Source organism: Medicago sativa, chromosome 7 (assembly GCF_051527215.1).
Source record: "Medicago sativa cultivar Bolivia chromosome 7, Bolivia_mono, whole genome shotgun sequence".
Lineage (NCBI taxonomy): Eukaryota > Viridiplantae > Streptophyta > Magnoliopsida > Fabales > Fabaceae > Medicago > Medicago sativa.
Genome location: NC_140755.1, coordinates 20,583,326 through 20,604,136, shown reverse-complemented (window position 1 = coordinate 20,604,136; position 20,811 = coordinate 20,583,326). Strand labels below are relative to the sequence as shown.

General features: G+C 33.0%; 3 protein-coding genes and 1 long non-coding RNA gene across 6 annotated transcripts; all 4 read left to right on the top strand.

Moving 5' to 3' along the window:
- Window positions 1–205: 205 nt before the first annotated feature.
- LOC146904942 (uncharacterized) lies at window positions 206–1,618 on the top strand. Its single transcript, XM_085728400.1, has 3 exons — window positions 206–469; window positions 539–1,078; window positions 1,307–1,618. The coding sequence occupies exons 1-3, from the start codon at window positions 206–208 to the stop codon at window positions 1,616–1,618; spliced, it is 1,116 nt and encodes a 371-aa protein (XP_085584526.1).
- A 7,757-nt stretch (window positions 1,619–9,375) lies between these two features.
- Window positions 9,376–10,179, top strand: LOC146904941 (uncharacterized). The gene has a single exon (XM_085730393.1). The coding sequence runs from the start codon at window positions 9,385–9,387 to the stop codon at window positions 10,177–10,179; it is 795 nt and encodes a 264-aa protein (XP_085586519.1). The 5' UTR covers window positions 9,376–9,384.
- A 3,277-nt stretch (window positions 10,180–13,456) lies between these two features.
- On the top strand, window positions 13,457–14,341 carry LOC146904940 (uncharacterized). The gene has a single exon (XM_085725479.1). The coding sequence runs from the start codon at window positions 13,457–13,459 to the stop codon at window positions 14,339–14,341; it is 885 nt and encodes a 294-aa protein (XP_085581605.1).
- A 1,397-nt stretch (window positions 14,342–15,738) lies between these two features.
- On the top strand, window positions 15,739–17,660 carry LOC146904939 (uncharacterized). Of its 3 annotated transcripts, none has more exons than XR_015018242.1 (5): window positions 15,739–16,125; window positions 16,222–16,285; window positions 16,778–16,822; window positions 16,992–17,051; window positions 17,140–17,660. It is a non-coding gene; the product is annotated as an uncharacterized LOC146904939 (long non-coding RNA). The 3 variants fall into 3 exon arrangements; XR_015018243.1 differs by having other exon boundaries at window positions 15,739–16,134; window positions 16,992–17,044; XR_015018241.1 differs by having other exon boundaries at window positions 15,739–16,134.
- The last annotated feature ends 3,151 nt before the right edge of the window (window positions 17,661–20,811 follow it).

Sequence of the window (20,811 nt, the reverse complement as noted above, 5' to 3'; positions counted from 1 at the left end):
AACGAAAATACATAGTCTCATTATGGGATTAGATGAGGAGCTTTGGGATGTTCTTGAAGATGGTGTTGGTGACTTGGCCTAAGATGAAGAAGGAGTTGCTAATGATAGAAAGAAGCACACTGCTGCTCAGAAGAAGTTGTACAAGAAACATCATAAGATCAGAGGAATTCTTGTTGCTGCTTTGCCTCACATAGAGTATCTGAAGATGAGTGACAAATCCATTGCTAAAGCAATGTTTGCTTCCTTGTGCGCAAACTATGAAGACAACAAGAAGGTTAGAGAAGCAAAAGATACCATGCTTGTTCATCAGTATGAGTTGTTTAAGATGAAAGATGATGAAAGCATTGAGGCTATGTACTTAAGGTTTCATACTCTAGTCTCTGGACTGCAAATACTGAAGAAAAGTTTTGTAGCTTCTGATTATGTGAACAAGATTCTAAGAAGCTTACCTACTAGTTGGAGACCTAAAGTTACTGCTATTGAGGAAACTAAGGATTGAAACACTCTAAGTGTTAAAGATCTTATAAGCTCTCTCAAGGTTCATGAGATTGGTCTTAATGAACGTGAATCTTCAGCTAAGAAATCAAAGTCTATTACTCTAGCATCTAAAGGAAAGTCTTTAAAAGCTCTCAAAGCTAATGATTTTGAAGAAGAATACCCTGATGGAGGTTCTGATGAAGACCCAACTGTTGTTGAAAAAATGGCTATGCTCTCCAACAAACTTCAGTATCTGGCTAGGAAGAACAAGAAGTTCTTGAGCAGAAGTAGTGGTTACAAAGGCTCAAGGAAAGAAGATCAGAAAGGTTGTTTCAACTGCAAGAAGCCAGGACACTTCATTGTTGATTGTCCTGATCTTCAGAAAGAGAAATCAAAGAAGAAGTCCAAGAAACCAACTTTCAAGTCCAACATGTTCAGAAGACAGTTCAAACAGAGTCTGATGGCCACCTGGGAAGATTTGGGTAGTGAATCAGGATCTGACAAGGATAAAGCTGGAGATGAAGCAAATGTGGCTGTTTGGTTAGTAACTACAGTGACTTCAGAAGCTAATCCTAAAACAGACTCTGAAGATGAAAATGAGGTATCCTCTAAAATTCCCAGAGAAGAACTTATTGATTCACTTAAAGAGCTCCTCACACACTTTGAACATAGAACCAATGAGTTGAATGATTTAAAAGATAAATATGTTGATTTAATGAAACAACAAGAAAAGACTCTATTGGATCTGAAAGCATCTAAGGAAGGACTTAGAGGTTTTGATTTCATTTGTAGAACTTATGAAGACAAATTCAAGTTTCTTTGTAAAAAGCTTCAAGAAAAGTGTGAAGGAAAACCTTTAAGTAAACATGAAATTGCTCTTGAAGATTTCATTATATCTGACATTGACAGAAGAAAAGTAGCTTCTATGATTTACAACATTAATAAGAACAATGGTAAGGGGATTGGATTCTTAGAAGGGAAACCTAATGGAATCAGTCTTAAAGAATGTTGTGAGTGCATTAAAGAAGGATTGGAAACTTATTTTGGTCCTGAAGGTGTTGAGTCTGAGATTGTAATCCAATTAGAACATGAAGCTTCTAGCTCTAAGACTGTGAATGTTTCAAAGTCAAAGAACTCTTAGCCTAAAGTTATGATTAACTTTGGATCTAAGACTCCAAAGATTTAGATTCTAAAGAGACCAGAACCTAAACAACAGGTTCTGAAGAACTCAGAGTCTGTAGTCTTAAAGCCTAAGATTCAGAGAAGAAAAACAGTTTTTACTTCATGAGATTCAAAACCAAAAACTGTTAAACCTAAGGTAATGAGTAAACACAAGCCACTTAAGTTTAAGAACACGACACAAAAGAAGAAGAGTAAAACTTCCAGTAGTAACCCCAAAGGACCCATAAAAATATGGGTACCTAAATTTGAAATTCTTAATGTTGCACATATGCCTAAGAGTAAAAGAGGATCACAAATCATGGTACCTGGACAGTGGTTTCTCATGACACATGAATGGAGAAAAGTCTATGTTCCTAACCCTAACAATGAAAGAGGGAGGAACTGTGGGATTTGGAGGCGACCAGAATGACAAGATCATTGATATAGGAACTATTGGTAATTATTTTATCTCTATTAATAATGTGTGGTTGGTAGATGGTCTTAGACATAACATACTTAACATTAGTCAATTTTTTGATAGTGGTTATGATGTGATGTTTGATAAGGCAAACTGCACAATAATCAACAAAGATGATAAATCCATAGTATTTATGGGAAAGAGGAAGAATAATGTCTATAAAATTAAATTTTTTGAACTGGTTGATCAGAAGGTAGTTTGTCTTCTATTAGTGAATGATAAGAAATGGATGTGGCACAGAAGGTTGGGACATGCTAACTGAAGATTAATCTATAAGCTTAGTAAGTTACAACTGGTCAGAGGCTTACCAGACATTGACTATCATTCAGATGCACTTTGTGGTGCATAACAAAGAGGAAAAATTGTTAAATCATTTTTCAAATCTAAAGATATTGTTTCAACCTCCAGACCCTTAGAACTACTCCATATTGATTTATTTGGACCAGTTAGCATTGCATCTATTTATGGAAGTAGATATGGATTAGTCATTGTTGATGATTATAGTAGATGGACATGGGTTAAATTTCTTAGAACTAAAGATGATGCATATAACGTGTTTAGCAACTTCTGCACTCAAATACAGTCTGAAAAAGAAATAAAAATTTTAAAAGTCAGAAATGATCATGGTGGAGAATTTGAAAATGAGTCATTTGAAACATTTTGTGAAAAATATGGAATTGTCCATGAATTTTCTTCTCCTAGAACTCCACAGCAAAATGAGGTTGTAGAGAGAAAGAATAAATCTTTACAAGAAATGGCTAAAATCATGATTCATGAAAATAATTTGGCTAAACATTTATGAGTAGAAGCAGTAAACACAACATGTTATGTTCAAAATAGAATCTATATTAGACCTATATTGGACAAAATAACATATGAACACTTTAAAGGAAGAAGACCTAATATCTCTTACTTTCACAATTTGGATGTACATGTTACATTCTGAATAATAAGGTCTACCTAAAGAAATTTGATGCCAATGCCCAAAGAGGAATCTTTCACAGAGTGTATAATTCAAAAACACAATGTGTTGAAGAATCAATGCACATCAAATTTGATGACAAAGAGCCTGGAAGTGAAATTCCAGAGCTAGTTGAAAGTTATGCAGATATAAAGGTATCTGAAGATCCTTTAGAACCTGATCAGACTCCAGAGTCTGATGAAAGTCCAGAAGCTCATAATGAAGAAGCTTTTATTGAAACACAAGATGGTTCTCTGCAAGCTACTCAATCCAAGAATACTTTCAAGTACAAGTCTTCACATCCAGAGGATCTTATCATTGGAAACAAAGAGAGTCCCAGAAGAACAAGATTTCTTTAACTTTATCTTGCTTTTACTTGCAATCTAAAAACTGTCGAGAGACAGTGCCTTTTTTCCTCTAAAACCCGTCCTGCTCTCTAAGTAACCTGAGTGCATTACATGGCCTATTTGAAACCGCTTTCGATCAAAACCTTTGCACAACATGTCCTGAGATTTCTAGTTTGGTCTCACTTGTAATAATCAGAACTAGTCTGTAGTTTGTCAAAAACACTGGTAAACATGTATGCACAGCTGTTATCTTGTACTAGTGTAGACATGAGGAGTGGAGTAGTGGTTGTACAATTGTACGATTTCCTTTTCCTGCGCTCTTTAGTGGATAAGCATCTGATGCCTTCTAATTCCTATGAAATAGCCGTTGCTCAAGACTTCCATTCCTTCTGTAATGATGTGTATTCAGAATAACAACTTTTAACTAACTCCAGCTTCCAGTCTTCAGACTCTGATGAACTTCAGCTTCTGAGGCTCTTCAGACTCTCTGATGACGTCAGCTTCTGGTAGTCAGCTTATGGTGGTCTTCAGACTCTCTTTGTCTTCAGACTCTGTCTTGCAACATAAGTTTCCTTTGTAGATACATTTGCTCTCTTTTGTTCTATTATAACCAATGCTTGACTTATAAATTGTTGTCTATGGTCCTGCACACTTGAAAAAATATTAGCAATTCCAATTCACATTTTAATACCTTGTTATCATCAAAACTTAAGGTGATAATGTTAAACACATTTTGTTCCAACAAGGGGGACTCTCCAAATTCGGATGATAACACCCAAAGGCACATACGAAGTATAAACAAAGCATAGCCAAAAAATTTAAGCAAGTCAATCACTTTGCCTTGTCCTAAAACTCATACTTGGGGGTTGTGGACCGTCAATATATTTCTAAGGACCTAAAAGACCTCCAGTAGGGCTTTTAGACCTAAATACCCTTGTTACTTATTGCCTAAGTAACCATAAATCAGGCCTATAGAGGGCTATAAATACAACCCTTGAGAGCTTTCTCAAGGCATGACCAATACAATACAAACCCTAATTACGATTATTGTACTTGTGCAAGTAGAAAAACAAATGTAACAGACATGATTTTTGTTGTGTAACAATATATATTAAAACAAACAATATATCTATTCTATATCTATAATATATATATATATATATATATATATATATATATATATATATATATATATATAAAACTACCCCTTTCAGCTCCTTTGGGTTGAATTTTTCTTTCCAAAAATGTCCTTGATTTTTAATACAAATAACACATGTAACAAATAGATAATTAAGAATAAATTTAAATATTAAAATAAAAGTGTAACAAACACAAATGTCCAGTTTTTTCCTTTATCATTAAAAAAGTGTAACAAACTAGATAATTGTATCTATACTTACTTTTCATTATTCCAATTATACCCTTAAACAATATATAGGTAATTTGTTGCACCTTGAATTTTGCATGATTCATGAAAATGCAAGATAGAAATAATTTCTTATGAATAACCTTGAACCAAAACATGAATAAGAATGGTTGGAACATTGGTGTGATGTTGGAAGAAAATTGGAAGATTAAACACCAAGTAATTATACTTTGATCTAATGTTGTGTGAATTGAAAAAATAGAGCGTGGGGGTCCCACATAAAATAGAACACACATATTAGTAGTGTTTAAATTGCGGTATTTAATTTTAAATACTTGATAATGATAAAAATAATACTTAGTAATTATTATTTTTATTCATGAATATCACTTTCCATAACACTACTAAAAAAACAAAAATTAGTGAGGGAAATTTAGAGAGGGAAACCGTGAAATCTCTCTCTAATTCCATCACTAAATTATGTGATCATGAAATTTTTTGAGGGATTTTGTTTTTTCTGTCACTAATTTCCCTCCCTAATTTTGCTTTTTCTAGTAATGTTAATTTAGCTTATGGTGGTTGTGATAAAAATAAGAATTCAATTGAATTTCTTATCTTTCCTTCATTCAAATCCAATAAGTTTGTTTCCTCCACTTTTGTGAATTTGTTTCTCTTTGAACTTATCCAGGAGTGTTGTTGAACTGATTAATGGATAAGTTCCTAGTTGATATTATCCATTAGAGTAACTGCTACATCAATTTTTGCTAAAACAGTTACAAAATCACTGTATAAATAGAGGACTCCACTATGTTCAAAAATCACACCAAAGAGTTTATATTTAGTCATCGAGAACTCTTTCTCTCTTCTCCCTCTAGCTTGTGTTGACAAGCTATTCTTCTCCTTATCTCCTTTTTCCATCCCTTCGGAAATAAGAGTGTTCTTAAGACCTTAGTTCCTATTCGGTATAATGTCCCTTCAAAATTAAATAAGGTCTTAAAAACATAGTCCCTTCGATAATGTATGTCCCTTCGAAATAAAGAGTACTTTTAAGATCATAGTCCATTTTGGAACAATAATGTCCCGTCGTAATTAAGAATGATCTTAACAGTATATAAATATTCTTTCAATATTTTTCTACTGGAGGAGAAATTAAAAAGTCAAAATGATGGTATCACCATATTTGAGTGGTCGTAGTGCCATATTGATATTTTGGAGAACTTAAAGTTAGAATGGTGGTAACACCATATTTGAGAGGTCTCGGTACCATTACAGAGTGGTAACAATAACATATTAAAGTGGTTTCAGTATTAAAGAGTGGTTTTAGTACCATATTTGAGGGTGTAAATCTCGAAAGATTTTCTACAGTGCAGTAGTTAACCGCACAATTGTAGATGGACTTTTTTTTATCCTGGAGGCGGCGTGGTTGATAGTCTACCTTGCACAACTTTTGGCAGTACCACAAAACGTCTTAAAAAGAGCAATCTGGTCATGACTCAACCTAGTAACAAATTCGGTAGACATTCTTTTTCAAAAAAAGAATTTGGAAACCCAAATACAACAGTTTAGAAATTGAAAAAACAACAAGAATATACTATGTTTAGGCCAACCCGTGTTGAAGTAAATATAGACATATTACTCATTAATGAATATAAAGTTAAATCCCAAATCAATCGGTGCAGTAGTATTATGGGAGGAAACACGAAGAATCCTTCATCTCTGCTGCAACACCCATGATCTTAGTCGAAACCTCTCGAAGAAGAATAACAACCTTGCCCGAAACCATACGTTCTGACGCAGATTTGGCAAACTTTTCGACCAGCTTAGTCATCTCCTTTCCGCTGCATATCGCCATAACAAGTGTATGAAACCAATCATCATACGAAGGAGAACGAAACGTAAAGACCCCATAACCCATGAAGGAAACAACCATCTCTCATTCAACTCAAGCAATGAATGAAAGAAGAAACTCATATGAAATGAAAGAAACGTTTTTCAGAAACACGTCCAAGAAAAAGGATAAGTACAAGAGAAACAATAAGAAACTCCCCTTTAAATAACCCTTGAAGCTATTCGGATCAACTAACTAGATGAAGTGTAAACAAAGAACTGTGATCTAAACGGCTGAAAACAGTTTTGGAAAATACGAAAGGTAGTCAAAGCGACGCGCGCATGAACTACTTTTCCCAGGACGCGTGGATCTTACGAAATCGACACATGGCAAGATGAGCGAACACCCCACTAAAAAATCGTTTCAGTTCAAGGCATTAAATGCCAACTACTCCCACTAACTTGCATCGAGCGCCACCTCCTAGGCGACGAAACATACTTCCTATCGAATGCATCGAACGTCGTTAAGCCAACTACTGTTGGCACCCAATTACACGCCTCCTTACACAGATAAAAGCCAATGTGCTTTAAAGGCATCAAAGGCTTGGGGGAAACTGATCTGGACCGGTCAGAAGACCAATCACACGTTGACACGAGGCATAAACTTACACCACCTTAAGCCTCCACGCCTGAAGGAACACTCCAGCTCAAGTGCACCGCGTCACACAGAAGCGTGCCCCCGGGCGAGGATCGCCCTTCACGTGTCCTTTAACCGTCCCCAATCGTACACAGCATAACACAGAGATGGTTATTCTTAACGTGCGCCTATATAAGGGTGAACTTGCTTCACCCTCAAGGGATGATTAACTTTTCACAACACTTTCTACTTTCTCAGTTCCATTACTGACTTGAGCGTTGGAGTGCTAACGTGCCTACAGTCACCTTTCATTCCACCACAAAGACTCATCGCCGCCTTACAGGAATCTGTCACCGTCACACAGAAGCATTATTCGCCACCGTTGCCACTCATGCATCCTCACCGGACATATCAATATTTATTTTGTTAGCAGTAATACACATTTGTATCAATATGATAGTTGTTTTTTAAGTTTGGATTGGTTTGCTAAAAATAAATAAACATTGATGAGATGCGATTTGATTAATATTTCTTATAAGATTTTTACTAATATGGTAATTGTTTTCTAAAATTTGGAATGCTAAAAAAATAAAGTTTATGAAATATGTTTGCTCCAAAAAAAAAAGGATAATGTTGATGAGATGCAAATTGATGTATTTCTTAATCCTTGCAGTGACGTCGTCACTAATCCTTCTAGAAATGAGGTATTAAACCCAAATCTCGCTCATGATTTGGAGATCTTGCGGCAACATTTTTAGAATGGAAATTATGCTACAAACTTTGGGCCTCGACTTTACACGGATGAGGAAGAGAGAAAGGCGAATATCAATTATTTGAGGAACCGTTTTACGGCTTCGGAAGAACCCTTCACTGAGATGGAGTCTAGAGAAACAAATAAGAAGAATAAGCAAAAGAGTTTTCAAGTTCACATACTCGCTATGGGGGTAGGTTACCATATTGACTCATCGACTTTCTTTGAGTTAATTTTCCTGTTCTTCATTTTCTACTTTGTTTGTTTTGCTTTTGTTTTCTCGTTCTGTCTAGGTCTGACTTTGTCCCCTAGTTTTTTGTTGTTTTCATCGTTTTGATAATGTTTTGGTTTAGGTCCCCCTTATCTTTATGTTCTTGTTTTTATTTTCATTTTTATATATCTAGGGTGTTGCAGTTAGTTCTTCCTCTGCATCCCATTTGTCTAAAAAAAATAAATGAATATTTCTTAAAAGTTTGCATAATATGGTAATTGTTTTTTTAAATTTGGAATAGTTTTCTCAAAAAATAAAGTGTACCATCTGACTATATTCGACCCATTTCAAGTTTATACGGTTCTTTTCTGAATATCTTGATGATCGGGGGAAAACTAGGATCGTCAACTGTGATCTATCATAAGTCTGTCCTAATGTACAAACATATTCGTATTCTGCTTTCATTTTAATGTTAGAGAGTTAGCGTTGAACAAACATTATTATTTGAGTTCATTTTACGGAACGAATCCCGAGTGGAGTAACTCCAGTCACCATCCCACTGCTATCCGGTGAAAACTCCTATCTGAGGCTAGTCACCGGAACTCCTCTGACTGCGTGTGGTTTACCATCTACGATAAACCTATCCAGCGGAACCTGGAGCCTGCTGAGGGACACGGATTGATATATGTTTGTTAAAATAAAAAGATAAAGTTTATGAGATGGGAATTGATGAATATTTCTTAAAAGATTTGTACTAATATGGTAATTGGTTTCTTTTTTTAAAATTAGGATTAGTTTGATAAATATTCCTTAATATATTGAATCGATACAACGTTTTAAGCCAACCCGTGTTGAAGTAAACATAGACATATTACCCATTAATGAATCTAAAGTTAAATCTCAAATCAGAGATATTCATGCAAAAATCAAACGGTGCAATATTATTTTTCACAATGTATACTTAATATACTTCTTTCCTTTTTTTTTTTTTTAACAAAAATATACGTCTTTCCTTATTTCAAAAGATATTTCCACCAACTCAAATACTTTTTTTCTCAAAAAATAATCCTCTATATAATAAGCCTCTCTTTTCATCAAATCAGAAAACCAGGTACACCACCCAAAAAAACAAAAAACCACACGGTATTGTTTTCAATAGTTATTTACCATGGCATCCAAATCCTTCAGCATCTCTGCCACTTCAAAAGATGAAGGTGATTCTTCCCACACAAAAGAAGGAGTGAACATGAAGGCCAATGAAGATCAACCATCAAAATCAAATTCCAACGAGTCTGTCGGTTCGGTAAAGCCATGGAAAGATGATGTTGTTAGCCGTGTTGATGTTGGTTCAACATTTTCTTTTCCTAATAACAGCAATGAAGGGAAAGATGAGAAGAAGAACGAAGAGAAGAACTCGGATGTGAAGTATTTTGCATGCTCGTATTGCAAGGGGCAATATTCTACTTTGCAAGGGTTAAGAGGGCATCAAAATGCCCATAAAGCAGAACGTGCATTGGAAAAGCAACGTAGAAAAAGGTATGATGGTGGTGCTACTGCTTTAGGTTTAAAGAAATCTTACTTTACACCTTATAATAGTTATAGGGGCCTTGGTGTTAGAATGGAGTCAACAATTCAAAAAACACCTTATACTAACCCTAGGATTACCCCAAATGGTTCTGGATATGGTTATGGTTCTTTGCGTTTGAATGATGTATTACACCCTTCACTATTTAATTTGAGAAATAATATTGTGGGTAGTAATGCTGGAGTTGGAACTCTAGGTATTGGTGGAGCAAGTACTTCAAGAATTGAAGTTGGTACAAATAATCAAATTGGTGCTATTCTAAATATTTTAGATTCATCTGCAATGGTTGATGATGCTGATCATGATTCAAAGTCAAACATTCAAGAAGAACCCTCCGATTTTGACTCTTCTGGACTTGACTTAACACTCAGGCTTTAGAAAAATGTTATGTTTAATTTTTTTGCTACTTTCCTGTTGAAGTTATGTATTGGTATTTTCTCTTGTTCTGTCAAATTATAATATATTTTAAGAATAAATTATTAGTGTTAATCTGGTTTTTCTTCTATCCTGCTTTTTAATCTCATTTTGATTGCTAACTTGATTGTCATTATTTTCTTACTAGCATCAAGACAAACACTAACTTTTCTATATTCCCAACTTTTGTAAAAAACACTACTTTTTTTAACATCACCAACAACAAAGCAAATATTATATAAATTTTTATTTTTTTTCAATTATACCAACAATATAGCATTTTGTTTCTAACTCAAAAACTATTTCCAAGGACGAACTTAAAACCTTATCTTAAAGGTACATATATAATAATAGTTTAATTCAATTTAATTTTAAAAAATTAATAGCAAGTTTTTTTTTTTTTGAGCAAAATTAATAGCATGATCGTTTAAAGGCATTTTTGTACAAAGAAAAATGCCACACCAAAAAGTGTATCCCACCTATATATTAATAGAAGAATATATTGATATAAGTTCATTTAATTGTTTATTTTGTTTGCAAGATGTCTTTTGGCAGATTTATAAATTAATATAGGCAACACTCTGATACTTTGAAATTTATTTGGTACGCATCAATCTTCCAATCAATATTTTTTTTTTTTTTTAGAATTCCAACTGTTTAATTGCATGTAAGTTTTTATATTCCATTAATTCAAAATAAATTCAAATTTTGAATTACTTTTAGCTATTATTTTCTGATACCAGGGGAGGAGGCGGGTTTAAGGTGGTTCAATTGAACACCCCGGACTTAAAAAGGTGCAAATATACCCATATATTTTGTCTTTTAAACCTCCGAATTTGTTTTTACTAACTCAAAAGATCAAAGAACTCAAAAGTTTAAAACCCTTAGACTAGAGTTTTAAACCCTTAGACTAGAGTCCTGACTTTGTCACTAACGAATACTAAGCCGTCAAGTAAAGTGTGTCTTCATGCCCTCCCCGTATTCAATCGTGCCACCGTACTCGTGATAACAAATCACACATTTACAAACAAAAATTAAGATTTACAATTTTTTTAATGACGTGACAACAGTTGAAAGAGATGCATAGTTCCCTCACTAAACAAAATTTATGTGTTCGTCTTTCTCATATTAATCAATTTTGCTTATAGAAAACATAAATCAAACTAGGGTAAATCTATTGCGTTTATTACACAAACAGATAACGTTTATTACAATGTAGGGTAAATCTAAATAATACAATTTCTAAATGACATTGTCATCTTGATCGCAAATCATATCGAATTTATCTTTTTTATTTTCAACTATAAGTCTCATAATGATTATTGTTGGGTGTAAACCGAGTATTCTTCATGCACAACTATTGATAATCACTTAAAACTTGTGGAACTCAAATGGAAATACTTATATTCATGTATTCTCAAAATGATATACTCAACTCAAATGGAACCAAAGCTCCGGTAGAATCTAATAATACTCAGGCAAATGAAACAAATCATCAGAATAATGTAAAAAGTTATGAGGGAGAAGAAGAATGTCCTTCTATCACGAAAAAATTGATACCATCTATATGTGGAAGCTTTTGTTAAAGCTATTGTTGTGATATATGTTGGATATCGTTGTAGGTCATGGACCACGATAGGGTGTTTTAGCGTCAACAACATCCTCCTCATTATATGCAAATGTTATCCATGACTTGGAAATTATGATGTTTTTTGGAGTGGTGGGTGGGACAAAAATCGAAACTTCTACTACTGCAACACTATTTACTAATCGACATGTTTTCAACATAGATACCTCTAAATCTAAGAGAAAGAAACAGATTCAAAGGGAAAAAGATGATTATAATGATATCTCAAATTCTTCTAACCAATAATTTTGCATCCTTAAAAAAAATGATCTTGCAGACGGTTATTAGAGACTTTGTGGCATGATTGCCCTAATTTGACATCTTTCGTTGTCTTATTTGTTTTAATCCTATTTTTTGTTTAAAGTTGGACGATCTTCTCTTTTCACTTTTATTTTATTTTGTTTCTGTTGTTCCTTTTATTTTTCTCTGGGTTTGATTTATGTCCCCCGGACATTACTCTCATTTTTTATTAATATATTTTAGCTTGCTAATAAATGATCCTTACTATTCTAGTTTTTTAAGTTCGGGTGTCACACGCCATTTAGGGTTTGGCACTATTTTTTTCCTGATTGTGTGGTTTGGTGTTTGTTTGTTTTTTTAGTGTGATTTTCATGTCCTTCTTCTTTTCTACTTTGTGTGTTTGGTTTTTAATTTCTTGTTCTGTCTGGGTCTGGCATTTGTCCCCAAATTTTTTTGTTGTTTTTATCGTTTGAGAAGCTTTTGGTTTAGGTCCCCCTACTCTTTATGTTCTTGTTTCTTTTTATATTTATATATTCAGCTAGGTTGTTGCAGTTGGTTCTTCCTCTGCATCCCATTTGTCTAAAAAAAATGAATATATCTTAAAAGTTTGTATAATATGGTAATTGTTTATCTTACTATTATGGTAATTGTTTTTTTAAATTTGGAATATTTCACTCAAAAAATAAAGTTTACGAAATATGTTTGCTAAAAAAAACGATCAAGTTTATGAGATGAGAATTGGTGAATATTTCTTTAAAGTTTGTATAATATTTTTTTTGAAGGATATAATATGGTAATTGTTGTTTTTTTAAATTTGGAATAGTTTGCTAAAAAAAATTGTATGAAATACGTTTGTTCAAATAAAAAGATAAAGTTTATGAAATTTGTATGAACTACGTTTGTTAAAATAAAAAGATAAGGTTTATGAGATGCGAATTGATGAATACTTCTTAAAATATTTATACTAATATGGTTTTTTATTTTTTTATTTTGACCAAAGTAATTGTCTTTTTATATTTTGACCAAAGTAATTGTTTTTTTAAATTAGGATTAGTTTGATAAATATTCCTTAATATATTGAATCGAATATAACGTTTTAAGCCAACCCGTTTTAAAGTAAATATAGACATATTACTCATTAATGAATCTAAAGTTAAATCCCAAATCAGAGATATTCATACGCAAACGGTGCAGTATTATTTTTCACATTGTCTTTCCTTATTTCAAAGGATATTTCCATTAAATTCCTTAAGAAAAAAAAAGATATTTCCACTCACTCAAATAATTTTTTCAATAAATAATCTTTTATATGAGCTTCTCTTTTCATCAAATCAGAAAACCACAAGGTATTGTTTTCGATAGTTAATTTGTACCATGACATCCAAACCTGTTAGCATCACTGCCACTTCACAAGATGAAGGTGATTCTTCCCACACAAAAGAAGGGCTGAGCATGAAGGCGAATGAAGATCAACCCTCAAAATCAAATTCCAGCAAGTCTGTCGCTTCGGAAAAGCTATCGAAAGATGATGTTGTTAGCTCTATTCAAGTTGGTTCAACATCTTCTTTTCCTAATAACAGCAATGAAAGGAAAGATGAGAAGAAGAATGAAGAGAAGAAGTATTTTACATGCTTGTATTGCAAGGGGCAATTTTCTACTCCTCAAGGCTTAGGAGGGCATCAAAATGCCCATAAGGCAGAACGTGCATTGGAAAAACAACGTAAAGAAAGGTATGATGGTGGTGCCAGGTATGATGGTGGTGCTTTAGGTTTAGGGCAATCTCACTTTAAACCTTATTTCAATTATTCTAGTACTCGTTTTACACCTTATAATAATTATAGGGGCCTTGGTGTTAGAATGGAGTTAACAATTCAAAAACCACCTTATACTAACCCTAGGTTTATCCCAAATGGTTCTAGATATGGTTATGGTGCTTTGCGTTTGAATGATGTATTAGACCCTTCACTTTTTAACTTGAGAAGTAATATTATGGGTAGTAATACTGGAGTTGGAACTCTAGGTTTTGTTGGAGCAAGTACTTCAAGAATTGAAGTTGGTACAAATAATCAAATTGGTGCTATTCTAAAACTTGGAGATTCTTCTACTGCTACAAGTTCAAGCTCAAAGACAGACAAGAAAAATGTTGTGGCTACTACTTCTACAACGGATGATGATATTGATCATGATTCAAAGTCAAACATTGAAGAAGAACCTTCCGATATTGACTCTTCTGGACTGGACTTAACATTCAGGCTTTAGATATTCATTTTTTACATTTTGTTTCCATGTCAATGTTATGTTTAATTTTATTGCTACTTTCCTGCTGAAGTTATGTATTGGTATTTTCTCTTGTTCTGTCAAATTATAATATATTTTAAGAACAAACTAGAACTTTTACTTGTGCTGCCGCCCTGGTCATAAACAATAGAGAAGCTAATATGTTGCAATATGACGCCCGTTTGTTTTGAGTTTTTTTGAAAAAAAAATCTATTTTTTAACTAAAAATTCTTTTTATTTTTTATTTTTGAAATGTTTGTTTTTTATTTTTAAAAAATCCTTGCTAAAAAAGTCATTTTTAGCCTCAAAATGAAAAGCTAATTAAAGTAGCTTTTTCCAAATCTATTTATTTTATAAATGCAATGAACTCAAGTGTAAGAGTTTTAAAACAAACTAAAATGATTTTTATGATAGTAAGCAAACAGAAATAGATGTAGATTATTTTCACTCAAAATATATATTTTTTTAAAGCTGAAACAAACGCATCCATGATCCATTACATAGATAAAAAAACAACTCAACATAAACAATAGTTTATGACATACAACAGTTGTTCACACATTTTGATATATTTCTTTATACACTACATTTGAAGTGGTGCTGATGCTATCTCCATCGGATGTGGGATTTAGGTTCAAAGGGGCTGGCAACATACACCAACAAAAATGTCAGTATTACGACAACATGATTTATATTACAGTGAGTATAAAAATTAAAATGGCAAACCCTAAACCTGTCAAAGCATGATAAGACAGCAAAGCTTGTATGTCATTGTTGGTCATGCTTCTGTGAATGTGATGTGATTTGAAAGGATGAGATCCAAGCAGAGTGAATCAAGCATATATATACACACTCAAATACATATCTCATAATAATCATTTAGCATTGGTAAAGTAACAGGCGCATGGAAAAGTATAACAGACTAGAAGATAATCAGGAAAGGTGAAAATCCAATCAAGAGTGCATTAAGTGTCATAAACGCATGAGGGAAAATGAGTATTTGAATTCCTTGATGTTATGGAAAGCCAATCAACAGCACATTAAGTGTCATAAATGCATGGGTGAAAAATTCAACTTTGCATAGTGTCATAAACGCATGAGGGGGAAATGAGTATTTGAATGCCTTGATGTTATGTGTGCAAGCCAGATTAACGATTAGATCAAGGGCTGATAATACATCTGCGCCAAAGGTTAAAGATCCAACCACTACAAAAAAACGTGAGAATACCGGCAGTTTTATTACGGCATTTTTTAAAACCGCCACTATATACAGAGCATTCTGGCAGTTTTAGTGACCGCCACTATTTTCGGTGCATTACGGCAGTTTTACCCGACACTATTGACAACATGTACAATGCGTCAGTTTAACCCGCCGGTATGTACAATCGTTTAATTTTAGAATGGCGCACTATTTTCACACACATTTTGGTTTTCCCTCTTCAGTCCAATTATTTTAATTCTCCCTCTCTTTAACCTCTTTTTCCATTAATCTTTTATCTTTTATTTTTTATTACCCTTTCTCTCTTTCTCTGATACAACCCAAACCCTTTCTCAAACCCCACCGGCACCCACCCATCTCCCACAAACCCTTACTCAAACCTAATCATAGATCTGAGAAAAAAAGAGAAAAAAAGGTTTCTCACATAAGTTCCGATCATAGATCTGATCTGATCTCGTTCCAACCCAAACCCTTTGTACCGTTTTTGGAGATCACGGTGGTGAGGGTTTGTCACTAAGGTGAAACTTTTCTTTGCATCGCCGTTGAAGTAAGACATGTAACTACCTCCTTTTTATCTTCTTTCATTCAAATTGATGATGCCTTTTTTGTTAAAATCTAATTTCGTTTGTTGAATATGTATCAGAGTTCAGGAAATTTCTCTCTGTTGGAAAGTTTTCTTGAAAGAGACTTCCTTGCTCATGGATCTGGTATTATTCAGAACTTCATATTCTACTTTCATCTTTTCTATTAAATTTTAGATAAAAGAAATTTGTAACTAATTATATATTATATTTAGATCTAATTTTTCAACAGCAAATAAGTGCAGAAAGTGTTGTATATTTAATGTTTTAGATTTAAATTGACTTATGTTTGTATACTGGTCACATGTGAGATTGTTTATTAGAGAATCAGTTTCTGAGTTGATAAATCCTAATTTGATATGGTGTTGAGCTGAATTTGTTGTTTGGAATTCTAAAAACTTCTCATTATTTAATCTTTGCTATTGTTAAATGTGAACTCATTTGTCGTCTAAATGCATAATCTGACATGTCTAAACATGCTTCTAAAATTGATTTCCCTTGTACTAGTTATAATTTATTCAAGTTGTTGGTATGTGTTGTTGTCCCTGGTTCTTTTGTTTTTTCTTTGAGGCCTCTGCTGACAAATGAGCCTTTTCTTTTTGGTGTCTATACATACAGGTTGCATCTGAAAGGGAATTTTTCCTCGTTATCGTTAATATTCAAGTGAGTTCTTTTATTAATGACTATGAATCAACATACAACCACAAAGGTTTAGAGTTTTGAAGTAAATGAATGCGTGTTGAAATCATTATGGTGCTGGTTTATATACCTCTTATGGGAAGTTGGTTTCTATTGGTTTTTGAATCTGCAATCTGATTATAATTAACTACAGGTATGGGAACAATACTATCACTAGTGAATAAGTGAATCCAAGTTACACCCAAGGTACAAGGTTAGTAGTTTGTTTTAATTGATTGAAAATGAGTGTTTTTTTTATCTACATAAATTTGTGTTAATGGTAAAGTTTCCTTGTCTTAAAGGTGCATGTAGGTGAATCATTCGATAGTAATCTCTCTCCAATTGAAAGTGTTTTGTGAAAGCAAGTCTAAGATTTCACATGCTGTTATTGCTTCAGCTTCATTTTGCTATTGGTGGTGTGGATACTCGAAGATATGTTCCTTGCATTTTGGCTGTTTGTAAACTGCATTGCACCTCCATATATGTATTGTTGTTTTTGGGTGTTTTATAGTGCTTATGTGTTTTATTAGTGCTGGTGTTCCCCTGTGTTCTATTTTTCCATACTGTGCACAATTTGATTTCCCTTCAACTATTTATAATTTATTCAAGTTGTTGGTGTGTTTGGCTGCCCTGTTATGAGCACTGTTATTTGCTTTGTATGTTCTGTTTTTGCAGCCAGTGCATAATCTGTGCTCTTGTTTGTGTGTTATCAATTTTATTGGTTGTTAAAAAACATATACATGGTCGTATAATTTGATTAACTATTTATGTTACACTATGTAATATTACAATCTATATGTATGAAAAATAATTTTTATTAGTATTAGGAATTGTTATTTCAATGCAGTTTTCATTTTTTTTTATTTACTAAGATGATCATTATGGCGGTTCTAACTGCCACTAAGTTCAATTTTTTTTCCAGAAATAATGTATATTATGGCGGTTCAAACTGCCACTATGTGCAATTTTTTTTTATGGAATAATGTACATCATGGCGGTTGAAAACGCCGCTTTACGCAAAAAACTAGCCGCCGCTATATTCAATGTGTATTCTGGCAGTTTACATGGCGGTTTGTACTAAACTGCCGTTTTAATCTTTGTGGCATCAAAAATTCCGGCAGTTTTGTGAACCGCCAGTTTGGTACATAGTGGCGGCTGAAACTGCCGAAATAAGCAAAATTTGACCGCCGCAATAAACGCGTTTTTTTGTAGTGAACGGTTATCATAGTTTGGCGCCTAGCAATTAGGTTTAGGGTTTGTTATGTCATTGCAATGTTAATTAGGATTAGAAATAAGTAAGATTATTAGTGTCAATCTGGTTTTTCTTCTACCTTGTCTTTTAATCTCATTTTGATTACCTTGATTGTCATTATTTTCTTACTAGCATCAAGACAAACACTAACTTTTCTATATTCCCAACTTTTGTAAAAAACAATACATTTTTTTAATATCACAAACAATATAGAAAATATTATATAAATTTTTATTTTTTTCAATTATACCAACAATATAACATTTTGTTTCTAACTCAAAAACTATTTTCAAGGACTAACTTAAAACGTTATCATAAAGGTACATTCTTAAAAGTTCTGTTAGGTTCTTAGTAATAATAGTTTAATTCAATTTAGTTTTCAAAAATTAATAGCAAGTTTGTGTAAAGGTATTTTTTACCAAAGAAAAATGCCACACCAAAAAGTGTATCCCACCTATATATTAATAGAAGAATATATAGATATAAATTCATGAATTGTTTAATTTGATTGCAAGAGGTCTTTTGGCAGATTTATATATTAATATAGGCAACACTCTGATACTCTGAAATTTATTTGGGTACGTATCAACCTTCCAATCAATATTTTTTTTTTTTTTTTTAGAATTCCAATTGTTTAATGGCATGTAAATTTTTATATTCCATTAGTTCTAAATAAATTTTAATATTGAATTACTTTTAGCTATAATTTTTTGATACCAGGGGAGGAGGCGGGTTTAAGGTGGTTCAACCGAACACCCCGGATTTAAAAAGGTGCAAATATACCCATATATATTTTGTCTTTTAAAACCCTGAATTTGTTTTTATTAACTCAAAAGATCCAAGAACTCAAAAGTTTAAAACCCTTAGACTAGAGTTTGAAACCCATAGGCTAGAGTCCTAACTTTGTCACTAACGAATACTAAGCCATCAAGTAAAGGGTGTCTTCCCCTCGGAAAATACTTGGGTGACATTAAGTCACCGTAAAATTAAATATGTGTCACACAAAGGTGTTGTGTTGTGTGACCCAGATGTGTTGTGTGTGTTGTGTGGCCCAGATGTTGTGTGGCAATGTGTGTTGTGTGAGCCAGATTTAATGTCACGGTGACATAATGTCACCCAAGTGCTTCCCTCTTCCCCTCCATGGTGATAACAAATCACACATTTACAAAAAAAAATTAAGATTTACAATTTTTTTGTACTATACACGTGTAAACAGTTGAAAGAGATGCATAGTTCCCTCACTAATCAAAATTTATGTTTCGACTTTCTCAAATTAATCAATTTTGCTTATAAAAAACATAAATCAAACTAGGGTAAATCTATTGCGTTTATTAGAAAAACAAACAGCGTTTATTACAATGTAGGGTAAATCTAATTAATAGAATTTCTAAAAGACATCGCCATCATGATCGCAACTCATACTGAATTTCTCTTTTTTATTTTCAACTATAAGTCTCATAATGATTATTGTTGGGTGTAAACCAAGTATTCTTCATGCACAACTATGGATAATCACTTAAACCTTGTGGAACTCAAATGGAAATACTTATATTCATGTATTCTCAAAATGATATACTCAACACAATGTTTTTTTTTTTTTGTTCCCATAGTTGTAACCAAAGCTCTGGTAGAATCTAATAATACTCAGGCTAATGAAACAAATCATCAGAAAGTTGATAATGTAAAAAGTTTTGAGGGAGAAGAATAATGTCCTTCGATCACGAAAAAAATGATACCAACTATGTGGAAGCTTTTGTTAAAGCTATTGTTGTGATATATGTTGGATATCGTTGTAGGTCATGGACCATGATAGGGTGTTTTAGCGTCAACAACATCCTCCTCATTAAATGCACATGTTATCCATGACTTGGAAATTATCGTTTTTTTGAGTGGTGGGTGGGACAAAAATCGGAACTTCTACTACTGCAACACTATTTACTAATCGACATGATTTCAACATAGATACCTCTAAATCTAGGAGAAAGAAATGAATTCAACGGGAAAAAGATGATTATAATGATATCTCAAATTCTTCTAACCAATGATTTTGCATCCTTAAAACAAAAAAGATCTTACTGACGGTTTTTAGAGACTTTGTGGCATGATTTCCCTAATTTGACATCTTTCGTTGTTTTATTTGTTTTAATCCTCTTTTTTGTTTAATGTTGGACGATCTTCTCTTTTAGCTTTTATTTTATTTTATTTTGTATCTGCTGTTCCTTTTATTTTTCTCTAGGTTTGATTTATGCCCCTTGGACGTTATTCTCTTTTGTTATTAATATATTTTAGCTTGCTAATAAATGATCCTTAAAATTTTAGTTTTTTAAAGTTCGGGTGTGACACGCCATTTGGGGTTTGACACTGTTTTTTTGCTGGTTGTCTGGTTTGGTATTTGTTTGTTTTTTTAGTGTGATTTTCATGTTCTTCTTCTTTTCTACTGTGTGTTTTGTTTTTATTTTCTTGTTATGTCTAGGTCTCGCATTTTCCCCCCAATTTTTTTTTTTTGTTTTTATCGTTTGAGAAGGTTTTGGTTTAGGTACCCCATCTCTTTATGTTCTTGTTTCTTTTTATTTTTACATATCCAGCTAGGGTGTTGCAGTTGGTTCTGCCTCTGCATCCCATTTGTCTAAAAAAAATGAATATTTCTTAAATGTTTGTATAATATGGTAATTGTTTTTCTTACTAATATGGTAGTTGTTTTCTTAAATTTGGAATAGTTTAC